Source organism: Balaenoptera physalus (genome assembly GCF_965194825.1).
Source record: "Balaenoptera physalus genome assembly, chromosome: 13".
In the NCBI taxonomy this organism is placed as follows: Eukaryota; Metazoa; Chordata; class Mammalia; order Artiodactyla; family Balaenopteridae; genus Balaenoptera; species Balaenoptera physalus.
The window spans coordinates 6,921,218-6,944,947 of NC_138892.1; the positions used below are offsets into that span (position 1 = coordinate 6,921,218).

The 23,730-nt window shown below is 55.8% G+C and overlaps 1 protein-coding gene across 3 annotated transcripts in view; it reads left to right on the top strand.

Moving 5' to 3' along the window:
• The window catches only part of NFAM1 (NFAT activating protein with ITAM motif 1), a 33,580-nt gene extending 9,850 nt beyond the window's left edge, over positions 1-23,730 (top strand). Inside the window, exons 1-6 of one of the 3 annotated variants that reach the window (XM_082420699.1) lie at positions 1,212-4,440; positions 6,286-6,615; positions 7,787-7,899; positions 12,523-12,621; positions 21,407-21,493; positions 23,202-23,710. In XM_082420699.1, the coding sequence (XP_082276825.1) occupies positions 4,431-4,440; positions 6,286-6,615; positions 7,787-7,899; positions 12,523-12,621; positions 21,407-21,493; positions 23,202-23,261 (699 nt within the window). In that variant the 5' untranslated portion in view covers positions 1,212-4,430 and the 3' untranslated portion in view covers positions 23,262-23,710. The other 2 variants (XM_082420698.1, XM_082420697.1) reach the window with 2 other exon arrangements.

Here is a 23,730-nt window from a genome sequence, read left to right on the forward strand (position 1 = left end):
CACGCCCAGTCAAGCTCCTTCATTACAGATCCCTCCCCCAGAGACGCAGCATGGAGTCCCTGGGCTAGAGTGGGGAGTGAGGCACCGACTGCCAACCAGCTCCCAAACCCACAGTTCAAGCGCCCACAGATTCAAAAGAAGATCCGGAAAAGGGAGGAATAAGGCGCCAGCGGGTGGTAGATAAAGTCTTTCCCAACAGGGGCGGCAGACAAGCAGGCAGGATGGGGGAGGAGCAGCAGGAGGGTGCTGGTGGGGAGGGCTCTCCCGGCTCAGAGCCCCCTGCACACACACTGCTCAGCCAGGCAGGCGAGCCTCGAGGGCCAGGCCCAGGGTCCACGCCCCACGGTGTCGCCTACCCCCTGGTATCCGGCCCGGCACAGGGCCTGAGGTGTTAGACAGGCTTGCGGCAGGAGGCAGGGAGTCCTTGGGGGTCCTGTCATGCCCGGACGCCACCCTGTGCTGCAGTGCCCTGTGCTGTGGGCTTCTCACTTACATGGGCAGAAGAGTCAGGCTGGCATTTGCCTTTCCACATTCACAGTGAGGACTTAGGACTGGTCTGGCTTCCCTGACTCCTTGTCACTGGGGAAAGGCAGCCTGACCCTGTGGCAGGCATGCTGTGTTCTTGGACCCATTTTATCTCATGACAACTCTGCAAGTTTGGCATTGTTTTTCTCCCCTTGTTGCAGGGAAGATACCGAGGTTCAGAGAAATAAAGTCACTTGCCTAAGGTTGCACAGTTTTTTTTTTTTAATTAATTAATTTTATTTTATTTACTTTTTTGCTGCATTGGGTCTTTGTTGCTGCGCACGGGCTTTCTCTAGTTGCTGCGAGCGGGGGCTATTCTTCGTTGTGGTGCGCGGGTTTCTCATTGCGGTGGCTTCTCTTGTTGCAGAGCAGGGCCTCTAGGTGCGTGCGCTTCAGTAGTTGTGGCTCACGGTCTCTAGAGCGCAGGCTCAGTAGTTGCGGTGCACGGCCTTAGTTGCTCTGCGGCATGTGGGATCTTCCCGGACCAGGGCTAGAACCCGTGTCCCCTGCATTGGCAGGTGGATTCTTAACCACTGCGCCACCAGGGAAGCCCAGGTTGCACAGTTTTTAATGGCAGAGCCAGGATCCAAACCCAGGCCTGCTACCTCCGGAAACTGGTCTTCTCCCAGGCACCCTGCCCACGCCCCCCACCCCTCCCCCTGCCATTTCTGTTCAGGCCGCAGGCTTCCTAGCAGTCCCTGGAGCTGCCAATAAGTGAGGGATGGAGGATGTACCATCCCTGAAAACACCATCTCCTGCAAAGTAGGAGTGGGCAGGGCTTGGGGGGTAGCTGTGCTGCCCAGTGCAAGCTTCTGGGTGCTTGCGGTTGTGTGGGGCTGGGGTGGTGGCCCTGGGGAGTGGAGCCCTCCCAGACGCCCTGCTGCAACCTTTCCCAATCCTTCTCTGGCTGCCCTGCTCCCAGCCTCCTGCCACTCGCCATGGACCTCACCCAACAGGGCTGCATCCCCCTCCCGGGTCCCGTACCATCCACATTGACCCAGGCTCACAGTTCTCCCATCCAGAAAAGCTCCCCCTGGACTCGAACTTCAAATTCTCCCTGCGCCTCCCGCCCCCTCTTTTCCTTTCAGACCTGCACCGGGAAGAGCAGCCACCTCCAGCCCCTTCTCCCTCCTGCCACCAATCCGTCCCTCCTGCCACCAATCCGTCCCTCCTGCCACCAATCCGTCCCTCCTGCAGAAAACATGCCAGGCTCCTTGAAATGCTTTCCTCCCGGTGCCTGTCCAGGCCTAGGCTGCAACAGGACGCACAGAATTATCCAAAAGCAACTTTGTGATGCTCCTGCAGCCCAGATCTCTTGGTGTGCGGAGAGTCCTCCGTGCCTGGAGCTGCTCCAGCCATTCTGAGCACGGCAGATCCCTGCGGTCACTTACCATCGCAAATGAGTTCTTCAAGTCTCCGAACCCGAGTCACAGCCAAGATTCAGAACTGATTCACACTGAACTCATTCCTGGGGCCATGGGGTGAGAGTAAGGGGTGAGGGCCCTCTTCCCTCTTTCTCTGCTCAGATCCCCTCTTCGAGCATCCCCACGTGTCAACCGGGTGGAGCGGGAAGGGGCGAGAAGCCCTGCCCATCAGGTGTGGTGGACACGGGGCCTGTCTCTCGGTGCTTGCAGGGTGTGGAGTGGACTCTCTTGGGCACTTTCGTGGCCACTCAGGGGCCCCCAACCGGGCTCCTGTGGTTCTCCCTCCTGCTACAGCCTCAGGAATCCAAGGTCCACCCCGGTCCTCCTCCCTGGGCCGTTTACCCCTCTTGGCAGCCCATGAATCTAAGAGAATCCTCAGGCTGGCTCACTCGGCCCTGGCCCACCTTGTGCCCTGGGAGACACACTCCCTTTGCTGAGCTAGGGACAAAGCGTGATGCAGCTGATACAGGGCATGAGACAGACGCCAGCCAGTGTGCCATCCCTGTGGCACTCAGGGGGCACTCCTTAAGCTCTGTGAGCGTCCCAAGGAAGCCCCTCTGCATCTAGGGTGAGGAGCAGGCCCCCGCAGGGCAGGTTGGGTGCCCCAGCAGCTCTGTCCAAGCCCCCTCTTCACCCACACTGTCTGGTCCGTGGTTTCCATGGGATCTTGCAGCTGTGCAGCCACCTGTCAGCCTCCAGCTGTGAAAAAGTATGCCTCCTACCAGGGGTCTGACAAACCGGTCTCTTTAGCATCTGATGTCTCCTGTGCTTGGTGCCACCACGAACGCTCACAGTCCGGCACCGGTCACACTCGGCTGGGTCTGACTCTGCTACCTGGCCTGAGTGCTGGCTTTTCTTCCTTAAGCACAGTCAGACAAACTTGGGTTCAAATCCCAACTCTACCATTTAGGAACTCTGTGGCTTTGGATCTCTAAGACCGCCTGTTTTCTTTTCTTCTGCAAAATGGGGTTGCAGTTGTTGCCTCATAGAATTGTCACGATGTTTATTTTAATTTAATTTATGTATTTATTTATTTATGGCTGCGTTGGGCCTTCGTTGATGCACTTTCTCTAGTTGCGGCGAGCAGGGGGCTCTTCTTCGTTGTGGTGTCCAGGCTTCTCATTGTGGTGGCTTCTCTTGTTGCAGAGCACAGGCTCTAGGTGCGCAGGTCTCAGTAGTTGCGGCATGCGGGCTCAGTAGTTGTGGCTCACGGGCGGCATGTGGGATCTTCCCGGACTAGGGCTCGAACCCGTGTCCCCTGCATTGGCAGGCGGATTCTTAACCCCTGCGCCACCAGGGAAGTCCTGTCACGGTGTTTAGTTGACATAGGGTCTGTGTCACACCGAGCCAGAATATGTTTTCTTTCCCCTCTGTCCTTGGGCCAGTTCTGGCCTCACTGTACATGTGTGTTCCTGCTTCCAGACCTCCAGGGCATCACCACCCCTTCGTCTCCTCCCTAGTCACAGTTAGTGGTTACCTCCCCACCAGCCTTCCCACTCCAGGCTCCCTCCCGTCCCTGTTAGACTGGGGACATTGCCAGGGCAGGGAGCCCCTCTGGACCTCAAACAGGGCCTGTGATCTAACTGATACTCTTAAATGTTTGCTGGAGCTGCAAACAACTGGTAGCTGAAAAGCATCTGTGGACTCAGGAATTACCCTGAACCTGTCTGTAGCACGGAGCCTTAACTGGGGGATGCTTCTAGGTGGCAGCCAATTGGAGCAGCCTGGACCCCAGAGGGGCTTCTTGGAGGCACAGGTCCAGGAGAGGAGGTGGGAGCTGGGCTGCCATGGTCCAGGCTCTGGGGTGCTGACACCCAGTAAAAAGAAGGGCCACTGGAAGCAGTTAGCTACATGCTCAGGTCAGAACCCAATCGCCTTTGCTGCAAGAGCAGGCCTCCCGTCCTCCTCCTTGTTTTTGGCCTGCTGTCTCCTGATTGGCTGTCCTTACTGGTCCACAGAGATGGCCTCATCCCTTCACTTTTTGGAGACAGCAGTTTCACCTGAGGTCTGAGGTTCTCTCTGTGGCAGACCTGAGCCAAGACCATACACTTCCACAATCCTGTCCCTCTGACCTTAAAATAACAAATCCCAGAAGAATACAGAACCATGGTCATCTATTTTTATAGATTTCCCCAGAAATGTAAAAGATTGGCTTAATTGCCCTAGCAGATTCCTTCATTTTCTAGAAAGATACCTCAAATGGGGATAATTTTTTAAGACAGTTGGATGAATGTCTTCCTGCCAGGACAAACAGGAAGGTGGCCTCGCCGTGCTGACAGCATGTCCAGCCTCCCCGGGCCTGGAGTGGCCTCTTAGATACGGGAGAGGAGGACAGGAGGCCCTGGGGGAGGGGGAGAGGCCTCGGCATAGCCACTTTCCCGGTGGTTTTGGTTGGGTTCCAACCTCCCAACCCTCACGAGGAAACACCAGCCTGTTGCTGGCGCTTGACTGGCTGCCTCGCAGGGTCACCATGAGAACCAAATGAGAGGAGGTACGTAAGAGTTGGCAAGCGGTTCCTGAGCTGAGTTTGGGGGACTAACTAGGAGTTGGCCAGGTGAGGAGGTGGCGGTCCCAGGCAGAGGGGACAGCAGAGGTGGCTGCAGAGCGGGGCGGTGGCCTGTGTGTGCAGGAAGGACACAGCATGGGCTGGCGAGCACTGCTCATCTCGCCTTCTGTCCTTCTCGGCCCACCTGGGACCTGGGGGATCGTGCACAACCCCCCTCCCGCCGGCTCTGCACCCCTACCCTGCCCCTGCCACACCTCAAACCTCAGCCCTGAATCAAGGCTCCTTGTTTTACGACAAAACGAATATATCGTTATAGCTAAACAACAACCACTACCAGCCCAGAGATCTAAAGTGCGGTGTGAAGTCGTCTCCCCACCGCTCAGCAGAGGGGAGCCCCCGGGGCTGGCTCAGTGGCGTCTCCATGCATGAGCTTCACATATGACAAAATCAACCCACTGTGACATCCAGACACGCCAGTCGATTCCCTGGAACTGGCTTGAGTTCTTTGGGGGAGGGAGTGTCTCTTTAGTTGCTCCCCAGGAAGCTCAAAATATCAGTTTGGCCCGAGCTTGGAGGGATTAACGGGTGTGGAGGGCCGTCTCTGCCCCTGTCGCCGAGTCTCCCAGAGGGCCTGGCCTCACCTCCCTTGAGGATCCGGCCCAGGGCTGAGCTGAAAAGACCCAAGAAGAAACCAAAGAAACCGACCTGGCCTCTCGCCAGACGCACACCGACCGCAGGTGGGAGGCCGCGCCTCACTTCCCCAGCCAGATAAATCCCGCTTCTCCCTCCGAGTGGCTCCGACACATGATCTTCTCCCGATTAACAACCTGGCCAGCATGTTCTTGGCTGCTCGATGCCGACCTCAGTTTAGAGCTGTCTGTTGTTCAGCTGCAGGAGAAGGAAGGTGCTGGGGGACAGGGCATGTTGAAGCTGGGGGGTGGCTTGTGCAGCTGAAGTCCGTGGTGGGGGAGGTGGCAGCTGCTGGCCCAGCACAGGATCTGATCAGCGCCTCAGAGCCTGCGGGAGGGCGGGACGCCCAGCCAGGCAGGCTGCTGCTTTGGGGGCTTTCAAACTGTTTTCCTAGGTGCCTCTGATGAGAGGGGGGTGGTACATGGGGGTGCGGGAGAAGACAGCTCCCAGAGAACTGCCTTCGTCATGCTCACGGCCAAATGGCTGCATATGGAACACCTCTGTGTTGTTGGAAAACTGCTTCTGGGGCGTTGCTTGTTATAGTCTATAAAAACTTGACAAATTCTTCTCCAAGCTCAGATTCAGGGAGAGGTTTGTCTCTCCTGATTGATGCCTGGCATGCCTCCCCCTCAGGCTGGGGAGAGCCCTGGGCAGACCTGCCTCCTTCTGTGTGTTTGTCTATGCCAGGAAGTGCTTCTTCCTGCCAGGAAGTGTTTCGTTGTTTTGTTTCCTGCCTCTTTCCTCTTTACTTCTCATCCTTCACCAGCTTTGGGGTGTCTCAGACCTGTGCTTTTATCCAACGTGGCTTCTTGACCTTTGGGAGAGAGAGTGGTTGGAAGCGTGGGGTCTGGGGTCTTCCAGCCCAGGTTGGGGTGGGGGGGAGGTGGCAACTCCGTTCCATACCTGCAGAGAAACTGAAAGCTAGCGGCTTGACCTCCCTGACCCCAGACTCTTCTTCTCTGTAAAATGGAGCCCTTACACACTTGTGCCTTGGGTGTGTTGGGAAGTATAGAGTCACAACGTGTAAAGCACCTGGACACCACCTGCACACACTGAGGGCGTGGGATGTGTGTGAGCCACGGTCCTCAAGGGGAAGCAGGGGACTGAAGCTACCACTCTCTCCTTTTCCTTCCCCTGCAGGAGGGCAGTCAGTGACCCACACCGGCCTCCCCATTGTGGTCTCTCTGGCCAACAAGGCCGTTTCCTTCAGCTGCAGGATTACCTACCCATACACCCCCAAGTTCAAGGACTTCACAGTCAGCTACTTTCATGTGGACCTCCAGGGCCAGAGGAGCTCTGAGGAGAAGACCAGCTGCAAACCTGGTCCAGGCAGAGAGAACCAGACCAACACCCAAGAGTGTCAGATCACCCCCAAGCTGCCTGGCGCATCTGCCACTGGCACCTACTACTGCTCCGTCCGCTGGCCGGACTCCACGGTGACAGGCAACGGCACCTTCATCCTGGTCAGAGGTGAGCTTCCTCCGCGGCCCTTCCCAGGGCAAAGGGCCCAGAGGTTTCATCCGTCAGACTTTGGGGCACAGGAGCTGAAGTGGGGAACGTTTGCCTCGTTGTTCAGCTTTGGCAAAACAGAACAGAGCAGCCTCGGGGAGCCCCTGGCCGCACAGGTGTGCCGAGACGCCCATCTTTGTGTGGCAAGGACAGAGGCCTGGGGTGTGGATCTGGCTACCTCTGGCAGGCCCTTTTCTCAGGGTCCCTTTGGCACTATTAGTTGGGTGAGCACAGAATGGGGCATGTGCACGTCTGTTTGTAGAGACCTGTGAACAAAGACACGGCTTGTGTCACCTTTCTGGGGACAGATTCCTAGTTTTCATCACATTCTCAGAAGAGTAATGACTCCAAAAGGTTAAAACAGTCTATCACTGAAGTCATGATTCTCTGAGCCACCTCTGTGACTCCCACTGGTAGGGGCCAGGGTTACAGAGTCCCACGGACCTGAGTTTGGCCCCCAGTCCTGCTGCTTGCCAGGATGTCACCTTGCACCTACTCTTCATGGCAATACCCTGCCTGGCAGAGGCTTTTCCTGGGATGAGTGAGATTCTGAATGCAAGGGTTGGCGTCCGGTAGTAGGATGTGCTAGTTAAATAACAGACGCTCATGTGCCTGGCATGTGGTTGGCACTCCGCAATTTTTGGCCAACCAGGCGGACAGAGGGGTGGACAGAGGCATGGAAGGAGAAAGGGGTGGATGAAAGGCTGGATGGCTCAAGGGAAAGGGCTGGGCTGTGCTCTCACCTACCCCTGGTGCCAGCCAGCACCTGCTAGGCCTTGTACAAACCCACCCCCTTCACCCTCACCACTCCTGCCCGTATGATCGCTACTTCACGTGTGGAAAGGAGGAGGCCCCAGGAGGCGAAATGACTCACCCAGGTCCCATAAGCACCTCTCGGTGGAGCCAAGGCACCGAGGCAGGGGCACCTAAGAAGCAAAGGATGTAGTCCTTACCCTTAACAAGAATCAAGGCAGCAAACATAGAAACATAGCCGAGGCGAGTGTGGGAAGGAGGACCTCAGCAGAGGCGGGGTCTGGGGTGTCCTGGTGGGGGAGAGTTGTAAGTAGGGTTGGGGGGTGGGGTGCGTCTCTCCCAGACAGTTAACGTCTCTGCTTCCCTGCCCTCCACCCAGGCACAGGGTACCGAGAGCCCCCGCAGGGCCCCCAGAAGCTCCTGCTTGTTTGCTTCATCGTCATCCTGACTGTCCTGAGCATCCTGGCCACGGCCCTGCTGCTCTGGAAGAAGGTAGGGGCTGCAGGCACACGGCAACGCTGCCCCCACCCCACTCATTGTGGCTTAGGGACGCCACCCCATGAGGGGGTGCCTGGAATAAGTGTTCCTCGTGGCCACTTGCGCCAGGGCCCCCTCCCTCTCCCTGCCCTGTGGCTGGGCCTGTGCTGCCAACTCATCAGCACCAGGTCCTTTCTGATCTTGTTGCAGGAAATCAGGGCTCTTGAGCCTTTTCTGGGTCATGGGTCCCTCTGAGTGTCTGATGGAAGCCGTGAGCCCGCATGCTTACCATTTCTAGCTCTCCAGATTAGGAAACCTTATCTCAGATTTTCAGGATCCCCAGCAGCCCAGAAGGAAGGAAGAAGCATTTCCTCAGGGCCGCTGGGTGCCAGGCACCCTCCCAGGCGTGCTCTGGTTCGCGTCCCAGCGTCACTCGGTGAGAGAGTTTTCTTCCCACTTTACAGCTCTGAAAAGTGAGGCTCAGAGAGGCGGTGACTGGCCCTTAATATATTTCCTCCCCACCCTGCTGTTCTTCCAAGGATGGGTACAGGCAGGACAGCTGTTGTTTGCCCTCACTGAGCAGCTCCCAGGCTGCAACCTGGGTGTGGACACAGTACCTGGGCTTCAGGCAGGGGTGCTGAGGGACTCACACTCCTTCTGTGGAACCCCCCCACTTGGCTTACTGTGTGACCACACAAATGCCTCCCGTGAAGTGTGAAGCACAGCCAGTGAGGGCAGAGCAGGGTCAGAGCAAGACCTTGACCCTGAGCCCTCACTTCAGCCCCTGCTCTGCAAAAAGAGGATTTTAATGACTGATCTCAGTGTCCTGAGAGGCCAGGGAGACAGTGGTGCAGAGTAGGTGCTCAGTAAAGTCTCGAAGGGAGGACAGGAGAGGCTGAACCTCGAAGCCTCAGCTTGACTTCAGATCCCAGCCCCTCCTCCTGCCACACGGCCTCGGAGACCCTGCCTCCTTCGTCCCTCTCCCTCTCGCCTTCCCTCCTCTCCTTCCAGGAATAGCTGTTGAGTGTCTAGTGTGTGCCAGGCACTGGACTAAGTGCCAGACGCAGTGGAAAGCAAGACAGATGCAGCCCCTGTCCTCTTGTCAAGCTTCGACCCTCTCCGGGTCTGTTTTCTCCTCCAGAAATGGGGGTAAGGACGGATCCCCACCCTTACCCGAAAAGGGTGGAAGAGACCACATTTGCGAGTCACCAGCTGGGGCCTGACCCCTGGGGGAGCACAGTGCGTGGACACTTCCTGCTGTCCCTCCCTGCACTTGCTGTGAGAACCTGGTCTTAAAGGAGAGAGAACTCAGGAGGCCAGAAGCTGCTGCTGGGTTTGTGTTGCCAAAGAAGTTCCCAGAGCTCCCCGGAGCTGGATCCAAATTCGGACGTGGCCCCTGTAGATGCTGCCCCAGAACTGGATGGCCAGCGTTTGAACCATGAGCTGAGCGCAGGAACAAAGCATGCAGTGGGAGCCCCGGCCAGAGACAGGCCCGGCAGCCAGCCACGGGGGCCGAGAGGACAGGGCCGAGGAGGAAGAGGCATGGAGGACGCCAGGAGCACATCTGATAAGCGAATCAAAGCCGGGAGCTACTGACTCAGAAGAGGCGGTTGATTCCTGTCCCGAGAGCAGGTTCGAGGGCTCACGCTCAGCCTGGGGTCAAGGTTGGCTCCCCGGAGCAGGCAGCCTCCGATGCTGATCCGTCCTCATCCTCGCAGGGCATCAGACACAGCAGGTCTCCCTCCTCCATGGCACACTCCCTCCTTGGTCCTAGGATCCCCCGGTGGCCCTGTGCTGGGTCACCCACATTTTCGTGGCCTCTGAACATTGGCACCTCCCAGGCCCCTTCCTCAGAGCTCTCCTCGTCTGTCTACGCTCCTCCGTGACTGCCCCGCTCCCGGGATTACAGTCCCACCCAATGTGGCTGCCCAGAGCCCCCCGCCCCCACCCCCGAGCTCCAGATCACGTCCACTCCGTGCGGGCACCCACGGGCGTCTGCACCCACCTGGTCAGGAACAGCTCTCCTTAGTCTCCCCAAGTCGGTCCCAGCTCAGCACATGGCACCAGGCCCCCAGATGCTCAGGCCAGAAGGCTTGGTGCTGTGTTTGCCCCCTCCCTCCCCTTACGGCTGATCCCTCGGCAAGTCCTGCCCACAGTCTGTCCAGGATCCAGCCCCTTCTCTCCTGCCCCAACCCCCAGCCCCGGCTTCCATCACCCCTCGCCTGGAATGTGGGTCTCCCTGCTTCTCGCTTGGTTCTTCTTGCTTTGCTCCCCACACCCTTGTTTCTGTGTCATTACCGTCTCCCCCACCAGAACATAAGCCCCAGAAAGAAGGGACTTGGTGTCCCCAGTGTCTGTGGGACCCTGACACACAGTGCTTATGGAGGGACTGATGGAGTAAATGAGAGCTGAGACCTGAAAGATGAGTCGGAGGTGGCCAGGCTGTGAGGTGGGCGAGGTGATGGTATCGCTCCCATTTCACAGAGGGGGAAACAGAGGCTCTGCAGGTTTCCTGAGCTGCCGATTGGTTTATTCATTTGAAAATCACAATTGGAAGGGTAAATGTTGATGGTCTGGGACAGGGCACCCAGATGGGGCAAGGCTGGCTCCAAGGAGCGTCACTACCCCAGTAATAACATTACACTGTTTCCATGGCCTGGGACACTTCCTCACACTCCTGTCCTATGTTCAGGGCACAAGCAAGCCCTGAGAAGTCTGCCCCAGGCCCTGGCAGACGTGGACTCCTTCTCACGAACCCACAGTGGCACTTACCTCCCTGGCGGCCCCACCAGCCTCAATAGGAATGCCACGAGGCCAGGCCTGGGTCTTGCTCACCATGGGGTCCAGGAGAGCCCCTGCCCATGAGCCCACACCACCAGCCTTGGCAGTGAAGTAGGTGGTGCAGGGGAGGGGCACTAGATTTGAGAACAGGGCATCTGGGTTTGATCCAAGGGCAGTCAATGACTAGCTGGACAAACCTGTTTCCCCCTCTGGCAAGTGGGAAGTCCATGCCCACCTCCTTAGGCTACTACGAGAATTAAATGACAGTAAGTCCCAGAGTTCTTTGTAAACTGTAACGTGCTGCCCGGATGCCTGCACCGATCTGTCTGTGAGACCTACACTTTCAAACAAAACAGGGGAGTGAAAACTCCAGGTACTGTCAGCTCAGCGTCTTGGCGAATCACACAGACCTGGGTTCCAATCCTGCCCCTGCCACTTCTGGCTCTGTGACCTCGGGCAAGGTGTCAGGCCTCTCTGAGCCTTCACAGCCTCATGGGTGGAACAGGGATGATATGAAGACTGGTCTTGCAGGTTTGTTGAGCGGCGCAGGAGATAAGGCAAGTAATGCCTTTAGAGCCCCACCTGGCCCCCAGTGAGGCTCCAGGTAGGCCTGAGCCATTATTATGCTGTGACTGGGGTGGCGCTGGCTTCTGCCTGAGTGTTAAGTAGCTCTTGAGAGCTAATCCCAAGTAAATGGTCCGGGGATTGGCAGGCGGCTAGGGTTTTTAATTAGGTCCTGCCCCGAGATGAGGCTGTGTTGCTTCACTGCTGGCTGCGTGGTGTGCCTGAGATGAGGGGGGCGTCCGGACAGCCTCCCTCTGCCTTGGAAGGAGCTGAGCCCTCACCCTCTCGAAGGCCCACTGCCCCGGCCTCCACGACCATTAGCGCTTCACGCAGCACCCAGCGTGAGCTTTCTGAAACCACTTTCTGATCCTGGCGTCTCCTGGTTAAAGCCCTCAGATGTTTTCCACCGTCCACCCTCTTCTCGAAGCCCAGCATGGCCATCCTGACCCAACCAGGGCAGGTTCGCCTCTCCGGCCACGCTGACCGTCTTTAAATTCTTCCAGACCTGCTGCCTCTGCCTCTCCTCCCTCTCTTCCAAACGAACTTCTCAGCCTTGAACATCCCTTCCTGCCAGGCGAGGCGTTTGTTCCCTCCCGTGCGCCAGAGGCTCTGTCCCTGTCGGTCAGCGCATGAACCACACGTGGTAAAACTGCTGGTTCATTGTCTGTCTCCCCACCGGGTCTTAAGCTCCGGGAGGGCAGGGATGGTGTCCCCTTCTTCACACCGCCTGGCTAACCAGAGTGTGTGTGGTTGGCCAAGGGCTACATAAGTGGCACACGAGTGTCAAGAGTGCTTGACTTCCTCATCACCTCCCTGAATCTGTGCAGCAATCTCACAAAGGAGGGTGATGGCTGAAGAAACTGAGGTCCAGAGAGAGTAAGTGCTTGAGTGAGGCCGCAGAGCCAGTGAGGGGCAGAGAGGGACTGGACACCTGGTCTGACCTGCGCTGGCTCACTCAGCAACACCCACAGTAATCGTCTGCAGCCGGGGACCCTGTCACACTGCTGGCACTGTGCCCTGCAGCGCCTCCCTCCCCAGAGCCAGGCACTGGGTGGTGGGCAATTGCCTCGCCGGGATCTTTATCGTTTCCGGTGTCCCTGGGCAGATGAGTGGTTTGATGTAGGTCTTGCAGGTATTTGCCCCGTTTCCCTGGAGAAGTTGGATGGAAGGTGCTGAGTGATACACTTCTGAGTGGCCTCATGACAACCTGCCATCCTTTCCTCTGGTGGGGTCTGGTCGGGGGTGGGGAGAAGGAGAGCCTCTGGTCCCCAGCCCTGACTCCTTTCCCCACAGAGACAGATGCAGGCTCCACGGAAGCACAGTGCCCAGAAGTGCCCGGGCCCCAGCGCTGCCAGCAGCCGGGAGCAGCCTCCATCCGAATCCATCTACACAGTGAGTCCTCCGCCCTCTCAGGCCTGGCTCGGGGTCTGGTTCCCTGGCCCGGTCGGTGCACCAGCTGTGTGACCTCTCTGTGAGCCTCCACTTCCTCACCTGTAAACTGGGGACAAGAATTCCTGCCTGGAGGGATTTCTGTGAAGGTGAACCGAGGTTACCAGTGTGTGGCCCTGGCCCCTGGAAAGAGTGTAGGTGTGAGGTGCCACTGGGGTCCCCTCCTTGGCGTGCCCCTCCACTTCTGGAATGAGGGGCAGTGAGGGCACAGTTGGTGAGGAATGAAGAAAGGTCCTTCATCTGACCAAATGACGTTGACCTGCTCACCAATTCCTTCCTGTTTTTATTGCACAAACAACATCGGAGCAACAACAAGAATCACAAAAAGAGGAAAAAGTCAGGCAGTGTCCCATGCCCTTAACACAACAATGATTTTCAATTCTTCACACTCGCCTTCCCCACCACACACACACACACACACACACACACACACACACTGTTTTATGTCCTTACAGTCAAGCAGAGACACGGCTGGGATGCTGTTCGTTCCCCCAGCCCGGCTTGCCCATCTGGTCAGCACGTGGTCACTCTGCCCGGTGGCTGGGATGGTGACAGACATTCTTTTTTCAGTTACATCTATTTTAGTTGAACAAGTAACATGTGCTCATTGTGGAGAAAGTGAAGAATAAATGCCACCCAGTGTCAGCTGGGGTCTCAACTCCACGGGGCCTCCGGCCGCCAGGTAGCGGTCTTGACTCCACGCCTGGGAGGTGCACGGCCATGTCTGGGCCCTGCAGGTCCTCCAGGGGCATGCGCTCTGGGACCCTGCCTGTATGTGCTGGGGCTGTTCCCGTCCCCACCACCCAGACTCACACACGAAACTCAGGCCCTTCCTCGATGTCCACAAAACCCCGCACAGAGGGCGCTCAGAATATGGCCCGGTTTACTAAGGATGAGGCAGATGGGGACGAGGCAAAGGCAGCGTTCCTACAGGGCAGCGCCGATAACCCCAAATAGAACATAACACGGCCAGTTCTCATGGGGCCTTCAGCCCCTCCACCCCAGGGAATTTCCAGCAGCCACTGCTTCCCACGTGGCCCCACACTTCCCCATATTCTCTCTTCTCTCCCAGCAACTCATCGTGGTATTTTCCCTAGGAGGAATTCTGGTGTCAGCTGTTAAATAAAAACATTTCTCTCTCTCTCTCCGTACACACACACACACACACGAGATCTTTCTATATATATCAAAAAGAAGAAAATAGCCATCATCCTGAGCCTATCTTCTTCCAGTATAAATACTAGTAACATTGACCTCTATACCTTCCGGTCTTTTCTGTAAATACATACAAAGAGACCCATACACACACTCACACATACTTTTTTTAAAAAATTGGAGTAGTACAGCTATTTTTGTTCATGTTACAATAGCTCATGAACATCTTTTCACATGAATAAATATCCTTCTCTAAGATTACTTTTAATGGAAGAGACTCACTTTTGCATGGAACATCTTTCTTGCCTGTGTTTAGACTTCTCTGAGGCTCAGGCTGACTTATCTGGAGTGTGAGGAAGAGGTCCAAAAGCTCTGCCAGGTTGCAGGGTGGCTTCAAAAGGTTTTAGGGCTGGAAAGGAGATGTGAAGGGAGGCCGCAGACTCTGCTAGCCCTTGAGACCAGTCCCTAGCTGCTGGGGTTGGACCTGGGCAGATAAGAATGACGTTAACAAGAGCAATGATGATGTCACGAAGTCATTTGTTGAGTACCTACTACGTGCCAGGTACCGTGGTAGGACTTTACACTTGTTATCTCATTAATACTCATAATAGGGCTTCAGGGTACAGGTGTTGTCCCCATTTTAATTTAATTTTCTTTTTTTTTAAATTTATTCATTTATTTTTGGCTGTGCTGGGTCTTAGTTGCAGCATGCAGGCTTCTTAGTTGCGGCATGTGGACTCCTTAGTCGCGGCATGAGGGCTTATTAGTTGCGGCATGCATGTGAGATCTAGTTCCCCGACTAGGGATCGAATCTGAACCCCCTACATTAGGAGTGCGGAGTCTTACCCACTGGACTACCAGGGGAGTCCCTAATTTTGTTTTCTAATTGTCTATTGCTGGTATGTAGAAATATGATTGATTTTTGTATATTGACTTTATATAGAGAGTAATCTTGCTGAATTCACTAATTAATTCTAATAGTTTCTCTGTAAATTCCTTTGGATTTTCTATGAACCCAGTCATGTCATCTATGAATAATGGAAGTTTCATTTCTTCTTTTTTAATCTTCATACCTTTTATTTCTTTTTTTCTTGTTTTATCACACTGCCTCAGACAGTGATGGCGAACAAGACTGGTGACGGTGGACAACATCCAGGGAAGGATTTTTGTATACTTCTCCTCTACTTTCTTTGGATGGATACTTAGATCACTGATTTTCAATCTTTCTTTTTTCCTAATTTATGCACTTAAGGCTATGAACTTCCCTTTACGTATGGCTTTAGTTGTATCCCACAAGTTTTGATATGTCATAGTTTTGTTGTCTTTCAGTTTAAATTTCTCACTTGCCCCATGAGTTATTTAAAAGTCTTTTGCTTAATTTTCAAACGTTTATTTTTTAGTTATCATTCTGTTTTTTGTTTTTCACGAATTCCACTGTGATCAGAGAATACATTCGGTAGGATTTTAATCCTTCAAAGTCTTTTGAGACTTGCTTTGTTGTTGGCTTATATTTCATGTGCATTGTGCGTGGCTGAGTGAGTGTTCTATATGTGTCAGTGAGGTCAAGTTTATTGATTGTGTTGCTAAAGTATGCCATATCCTTATTGATTTTTTTGTCTATCAGATGTTGAGTGAATTGAGTTAAAATCTGCGCATTTGTTTGTAGATTGTATATTTCTCCTTCTGATTATGTCAATTGTTGCTTTTTATTCACGTGAAAAAATGCTCATGATATATTGTGATAGGAAAAAAAAGCTGTACTACTCCAGTTTTTTTGTGTGTGAAAAGTTGACCTATTAAGGAGCATGGATTTGGAGTAAGCCAGACAGACTGGGGTTCAAAGCCTAGTTCTTTTTTTTTTTTTAAATAAATTATTTATTTATTTATTTAATTTTTGGCTCTGTTGGGTCTTTGTTGCTGCACGCAGGCTTTCTCTAGTTGCGGCGAGCGGGGGCTACTCTTCGTTGCGGTGCACGGGCTTCTCATTGCAGTGGCTTCTCTTGTTGCGGAGCACGGGCTTTAGGCACGTGGGCTTCAGTAGTTGTGGCTCGTGGGCTCAGTAGTTGTGGCTCGCGGGCTCTAGAGTGCAGGCTCAGTAGTTGTGGCGCACGGGCTTAGTCGCTCCGCGGCATGTAGGATCTTCCCGGACCAGGGCTCGAACCCGTGTCCCCTGCATTGGCAGGCAGATTCTTAACCACTGCGCCACCAGGGAAGTCCGAAAGCCTAGTTCTTTTCCTCACGGGTTCTACTTAAACTTTCTGAGTCTAGGTTTCATAACCTTTAATATAGGGCCAATGATACAGTATTACATTTACAGTTTGCAAACATGCTATGATTTCTTCCATTTTAAATTCCTTATCTTGAGCTCACAGCCACTCCAGTGACCCTGTCCTTTCTCAACGACTCCTTATAACAGATCTGTCAAAATTCCCTGTCTTCAGTTTCTCTCTCTCCTTTCCGACCCACTCAGTCAGGCTTTCTGCACACCTCTTCTTTCTGCCCACCAAAGCCTTCCTTCTCAAGGTCACCGTTGACCTCCACATTGTTAAACCCAGTGGTCAGTTCCCAGTCCTCATCTTTCTTGATGAGCAGCATCTGACACCATCGAGCTCTCCCTCCTCCTGGACACACTTTCTTTACTTGCTTCCGGAACATTCCACTCTCTCCTAATGCCCCTCTGACTCACTACCATGCCTCCTCAGCCTCCATCCCTGGTTCCTTCTTAGGAACCAGAGAAATCCTGACGTCTAAACATTAGAGTCCAGGCCTGGGGCCCTTTCTCTTTGATCTTCACTCCCCTCCTTGGGAGTGAAGCAGCCTCAAGGTTTTGAGACCCTCTACACTCTGACAACTCCCAAATTTATACGTCCAGCCCAGGCACCTCCTCTGAACACCAGAAGCAACTGCATTTGGACCCCTCATCGGCTTCTCTCTCAGACCAATCTCCAGTTCTTTACCCATCGAAGTGCCTCTTCCCACGGTCCTCCTCATGCAGTGAATGGTTGCTCCATCCTTCCTGATGCTCAGGCTAAACATTTTGAAATTGCCCTTTCCTTCTCTCCTTCCATCACTGCTCATATCGGATCCATCAGCACATCTTATTTCGAACATATCCAGAATCTGACCCTTTTCACCCCTCCAGGGCTGACACTGGTGGGAGCCACCACCATTTCGTGCCTGGAGTCCTGCAATTGGTTTCTAATCAGCTGGCCCATTATTATCCTTGCCCCACAGTCTGTGCTCCACCCAGCAGGAGCGGAGTGATCCCATCCAAACGTAGATCACATCCCGCTCTGCTCAGAGCCCCTGGTGAGTCTAGGTCCCCCGAGAAGCAGACACCAAGACAGGGGTAAATGTGTGATCGTTTTATTAGGGAAACCTCCTGTGAGAGAAAATGCAGAAGACTGGGAGAGCCGTCAGACTCTTGCAGATCTCATCCTGGGTAAAGGAAAGGGCGAAGGAAGGCAGAGAGGATGCACCAACCGCCGCACCATCTAGCGAAGCTTCAGCAGGCCATGGGGAGCCCAGTCAGAGGAGCCCCAGGTCTCCCAGGACGGGAGGCTGTGACGGCATCCCTGCCGAGCTCAGCCATTGGCTGGCGGTAGCCCATGGCGGGGTGGCTTCTGTGCACATGTAATGATGAGTTTCAGAGCCCAGCAGCTGGGACCCTGGGTCGATGCTGATCCCTGGAGCTGGAGGTCTGCGGATCACGTTCTCATGACCGCCTCGGCCGTCTAGTGAGATAGATTCTGTCTCACTCAGAGTCAACACCGGAGCCCTGAGAGTGGTCTCTGAGAGCGCTGCCCACAGGCCCTCCCACTGTCTCTCCCCTCACTCACTCGCTCCAGGCACACTGGCCTCCTTGCTGTTCTCCAGATGCACCAGGCTTGCCCCCCATGCCCACCTCGCAGCGGGGCCTTGGTGTTGGCTGTGCCCTCCCCTCCAGAGTGTCCTTTCTGGAGCCGTCCAGGGGCTGCTCCCTCACTCCCCAGCTCTCTGCTCAGAGGGCACCTTTGTAGGGAGGCCTTTCTGACCTCCCCACCCTCTCCATGAGCCAACATCCCCATCTTCCTTCTCTAGGTCTCTGCGTGGCCCTTACGGCCACTGATTTCTTTCTGATTGTGGTCTGCCTGGTGCCCTCTGCCGCACCAGCCCAGTACCTGGCACATAGTAGGTGCTCAGCGATCAGCTGAGTGGAGGCCTGTTCTCAGCTCCCAGCTGGCTGGGGTTCCCTGGGGCTCGGTGCTGGGCACAGAGCAGGTGCCATGGCGAATGTGGGGCATCAGGACTGTGGTTTCACGCTCCCTGGAAGCATCTGGACACTACCCCCTCTCAGCTGTGTTCCATCCTCTGCCTGGCCCAGTGCCTCATTCTTGCTCTCAGCCCCCAGCCCTCCCGCTCCTCACGGCAGCAGGAGGGGCCTTTCCGACATACCACTGATGCTGTCGCTTCCCACTCAGAAACCTCCAGTGGCTCCCCATTGCCAACTCCTCAGCCTGGCACGAGAGGCCTTCATTGGAGGCCAAACCCAGCCCTGCCTCACCAGACTCCTGTCACTGCCGTGGGCTGTTTACTTCAGACACGCCAGGACCTTGACCTAGAGCAGATGTGCTCTGTCTCTCCTGAGTACCACTCCTTGCTCAACAAGGCCCCCGGATCTCACCCGTCTGCCCCGCAGAGGGCATCATGCAAATCTCAACATGCAGGTGTCCATGAGAGCACAGCTCTTGTGTTTCCTTGGTGACAGGGGTGGGTATTACAGGGGGACCAATGTCCAGGACCCTCAGATTAGGTCCTGGCTCAGGGCAGCTGATTTCAGCTCTGGCCTCAGCCCACCTGGACAAAGGCCTTGGCACGGACTTCACACCTCTGCCAGGGCTGGTGACCACTCGGCTCAGCATCACTGCCCATACTGGGCAGCAGGAGGCAAAGGGCTCAGAGGGCCTGGATCCCAGACCGGTATCCCAGTACAGCCCAGCCCAGCCCACCCCGTTCAGAGGCCTGGCCTTCTCCCCGCAGGCATACCCTGAGGGAGGCCGTCCCCATCACCATCAAGGAAGGCGAAGAAGGTATCCTGTTGACAAGGCTGCCCTGCATTTCACAGCCTAGTGATGCAGGTCCCTCCCTGCATGCAAATGCAGCCCAGCAGGTCAGGACTTGTCAGAGGCTTCACTCAGCAGCTGCTAATTGGCAGCAACTTCTGCAGCCTCCCCTGCCCTCCGCCCTGCAGCTGCTCCAACCCACAGCATGACCACCCGCAATGTGGGGCACAGGCCTGTGGGGTCCCAGGTCAGGATGCTCTTCTCTGGCTGGGAAATCACTTAGCTGTGTGCCCAGGCCAGTGGGAGCACATGGCGCGGAGGGCGGGAGGGGCTGTGTGACCTGAGATATCTCTGGGCCTCTCTGGGCTAATGCGTGGTGGGCAGCCCACGTGGACTGGACACGAGGGAGAAGGGAACCATCTGTGGGACCCGAGATCTGCTCTCCCGCTGACATGTCAGCCAGGAGGCCCTTTTTCTCCCTTCACTCTGTGACCAGAAACAACCAGCTTGGGGGGCTGTCAGATCTGTGGATCCAGGTCTGGGTACACAGGCGGTGGAGGCCCAGGGCTGCTGAGAAGCAGATTCCCACCCCGTGTGCCAGGCCTGCCGGCAGTGGTTAGTGCTCTGGGCAGGCATGAAAGCCCAACAGGCCAGGGCAGGCCTTGGAAAATGCCTTTCACCGGAATTTGGGCTCCTCCCTGGGACAGCCTTGCCCCCGTCCCTACCCGGAGGCAGGTTGGAAGCCCCCCTTCCAAGACCCTCCCTCTTTCTTTTTCTTTTTTTTAAAATTTTTATTTTTGGCTGCGTTGGGTCTTCATTGCTGTGTGCGGGCTTTCTCTAGTTGCGTCGAGCGGGGGCTACTCTTGGTTGTGGTGCGCAGGCTTCTCATCGCGGTGGCTTCTCTTGTTGCGGAGCACAGGCTCTAGGCACGCAGGCTTCAGTAGTTGTGGCACGCGGGCTCAGTAGTTGTGGCGCACGGGCTTAGTTGCTCCGCGGCATGTGGGATCTTCCCGGACCAGGGCTCGAACCTGTGTCCCCTGCACTGGCAGGCGGATTCTTAACCACTGAGCCACCAGGGAAGTCCCGACCCTCCCTCTTTCTGACGCAGAGGTCCCTAGGGCAGACTTGCCATCCCTGTGTGTGATGCCCTTGAAGTGAGGGTCTCCCAAGTGCCAAATGGCTTATTACACAGGTTTTCACGCCCCGCTGCCTCTCGGAGCCTCCTTCCCCTCACCCCACCTCCCCTCCCTTCTCTTGCCTCAGAGCACCACCTGTCTCTCCAGCCTGCCTCGGCAACCCCTGCTTGCCTGTTGCCAGGGAAACCACCTCCTTGGCAACCAGCCGGCATCCATATGACATGTACACGTGGGAAGGAAAGGTTCCTGCCTCTTGCTTAGGCTGTTGGTAGCTCTGTTCTGACATCCCCCAAGGAGCAGCATCTGCCCCTTGCCTGGGACTCCGGTGCCCATCAGGGTCTGAGGTAGGGTCCAGGCTGTGACCACAGAGAGGGGAGGGAGGCATCAAGCCTCCCTTGATGATCATTCAACAGTTATTAAGCACCTGTGATTTGCCAGACCCTCTGTTGGGCCCTTTATGTACAATATCTCATTTAATCATCCATTGAGCCTGAAAGAGAGATACAATTATTCCCATTTTACAGATGAGGAAACTGAGGCACAGGGAGGTTCCGGGGTTGCCCATAGCTGGCAGGTGTCAGAGCTGAGAGTTGAACCTAGGCTTGTCTAATTTCAAAGCTCCGTCTCTTTCTACCATCCTGAGGCCTCTGGTCAGGCTGTTCAGAGCTGGGCCAAGAGTGAGTGTGGCCCTAAGATACACATCTAGCTGAGCGAGACGCCCCCTCATCATAGCTCATTTGCTGCTGTTCTCCAAGTGTGCCAACCACAGCTACAGTGACCCAGCAACAAACCAAGCACAGCTGTGGGAAAGGAGTGTGACTCCAGCGGGTACCTAGGTCATCTGTGAGCACAGGCTGGGGTGAGGGGTGAAGGGAGACCTAGAGGGGTGGATGCGTGGGTGGGACCCTCACAGGGACAGGGCTTTGGCCCAGGGGAGTGAGGGGGTGCTGCCAGGAGAGCCTCCTATTGGAGCCTTGGCCATGGGAGTCACATCCGGGGGTTGCTGGCTGCACCAAAGGAACTAAGGACAGGCAGGGACGGTGGGAGGGGGCCTGGGCCCTTCCTCTTGCCAGGTAGGTGGGGGCCTGGAGAGCCCACCGGGCTGAGCACAGGCTGTACTAGAGCCTTGAGGTGATGTGAGGGGGTGGCAAGGGGCACAGAGAGGAGTGGCACTGTACCAGCGGGGAAGGGGTAAGATGCCTCCGAGAGGGAACGGCAGGTGCACAGGTGCAGCCGTGTGACTGCGAGTGGCGAGGCGGGGGGCGGTGGGTGTCCCCTCACAGGTCTGCCCGGCCCCTGGGCTCCCGCAGGCAGCGGGGAAGGAATAGCAGGCCGCTGCGGCCGGGGCCCTGCCCCTCTGTTCACCCTTCTCTGACCCTCCCACGTCTCCTGCAGGACCTGCAGCGCCGAGAGACCGAGGTCTACGACTGCATCCAGAGTGAGGCCAGCAGCCCGCCCTCCCCCCAGGACCTGCTCTCCCAGGTACGCAGGGGCTGGGCAGCAAGCCTCCTCTTACTCCATTTGTCCTGCTCCTCGTCTGGGAAATGGGGTCAATAGGACCAGAGGAGTGAGCCACCTGCTGCTGAATCAGAGCCCTTTCTCCGAGGCAGCTGGCCTAGTGGTTAGGAGGTCTGGTAGATTTGAATCCCTGCTCCACCCCTTACCAGCTGTGCAGCCCTGGCCAAGGGGCTAACCTCTGTGCCTGCTTCTCCTTGTCTGTACACTGAGGAGCCTAACAGCACTCACCTCCTGGATTTGCCATGAGGATCAAATGCTGTCCTGGGACCCTGTAGGCGCCGTGCAAGATGAGCAATCGTAACTACCACTGAGCACGGTATAGTGTCTACACTGGCCAGTAAAGCAAGGGTGTTTGGCTTCTAGCTGTCCCCAGGCTGAAGGTGGCTAAAGCTGGGAGCTGGAGTCTACACTGATGCCAGCCTGGGAGGGTCTGGACAGGGCTTCGTTATTATCACGATGGGAACTAAGGCATATCACTTGATCATGATTCTCTCTCTCTCTCTCTTTTTTTTAAAATACATTTATTTATTTATTTATGGCTGTGTTGGGTCTTCGTTGCTGCACACGGGCTTTCTCTAGTTGCGGCGAGCGGGGGCTACTCTTCATTGCGGTGCGCAGGCTTCTCACTGCGGTGGCTTCTCTTGTTGCGGAGCACAGGCTCCAGGAGCGCGGGCTTCAGTAGCGTGGCACGCGGGCTCAGTAGTTGTGGCTCACGGGCTTAGTTAGTCCGCGGCATGTGGGATCTTCCCAGAGCAGGGCTCACACCCGTGTCCCTTGCACTGGCTGGTGGGTTCTTAACCATTGAGCCACCAGGGAAGCCCGATCATGATTCTCTCTTAAACCTCAGTCTGCTCATCTGTAAAGTGGATGAGTGACACTTTACTGAAAAATCAACTGCCCCTGAATTCAAATGAGTTCCAAGTTAAGTAGCATCTACACCAGAGCTTTGGACACCATCAAGTGCAAGGTTGGATTCAGGAGCTCAAGGGCTGTGGGTAGGCACCTTGGAAAAGCCATCAGGAAGTGAGGGGAGCAAGTGCTTGGCCCCGCTGGCCCAGGCTGACTCTGTTTGTTGAATCTCCTATTCTCAAAGCCCTTTCTATACTCATCCCTGAACTAGGCTCTGATTGGAGGCAGAGCTTCCCCAAGGATGTCTGGGCGGTCCCAGGCAGTGCCCACCATGTGCCAGGCCCTGAAGTCCTGGCAGGATGACTAGAAATGTTCCGGCCCTCCAGGATCCTCGGGTCTGCGGGAACAGGGTCACTGATCTTACAAACACGCAGAGACATTTGTAGCCCCCTGTGAAGGGTGGGCTCTGGGGAGGGACTAGCCCAGAGCTGGGAAGGGGGCTCTCGGGGGTGCAGAGTGAGGAGGAGGTAGCCAGGGAACAGGTAGGACGGAGGGAGCACCCCAGGCAGAGGGAAGGGCACCTGGGGAGGCCCAAGGCAGGAAAGAAGACGTCTGCGGGGTTGGAGGGCAGGGAGCAGGCATGGGCTGGAATGATGGGAGAAGAGGCTGGTGAGGTGGGCTTGGGGACAAGGACAGGTCTCCCTGTCAAAGCTACTTGGGAAGCCATCTGTTTGTCTGCCTCTGCCTAAAACTAAAGTTGTGCAAGTTTGTTCTTTTCCCTCCCTACTGTTTTTTATTTCTTTTTTTTTTTTTTTTTTTCCAGGAGAAACAACATAGATTTGAGGGTGACAGTGAATTTAACCTGGTCTATGAAAATCTCTAGGACAAGCTCTGCCTGCCCATGGGTCTTGCCCTGGATCAGAGGCCCTGGGGCAGCCTCTCCCTCCAAAGGACTTGATCTGTACCAGGAGCGAGGCCCCAGGGGTGCCCCATCACCTCACACCCACATTTAAGAGGGTGCCCTCTTGCCTTGGCTGGCCCCGCCCCCCGTTCTGCAGCCCGGCCACACCCACCGGGTGTGCCACATCTCCGGACCTTTGCCCAAGCTGTTCCCTCTGCCAGGCGGGCCCGCCCTCCCTCCCTCCCCAAGGGCTCTCCTGAACACCACCCAGAGCCCTTCTTACCCTCTCTAGACACACGGGCTCTCTTGCACCAGCCTGAACCACCAGGAGGTTCCAGCCAGGGACCCTTGTCAGTACTGTGTGCACAGGAGTCCCAGCGTAGATGAATAAAGGAGCAACTAGGCAAATGGCCCCCGCCTCCCCGCCCCCTGCCCAACTAGGCCAAAGGTA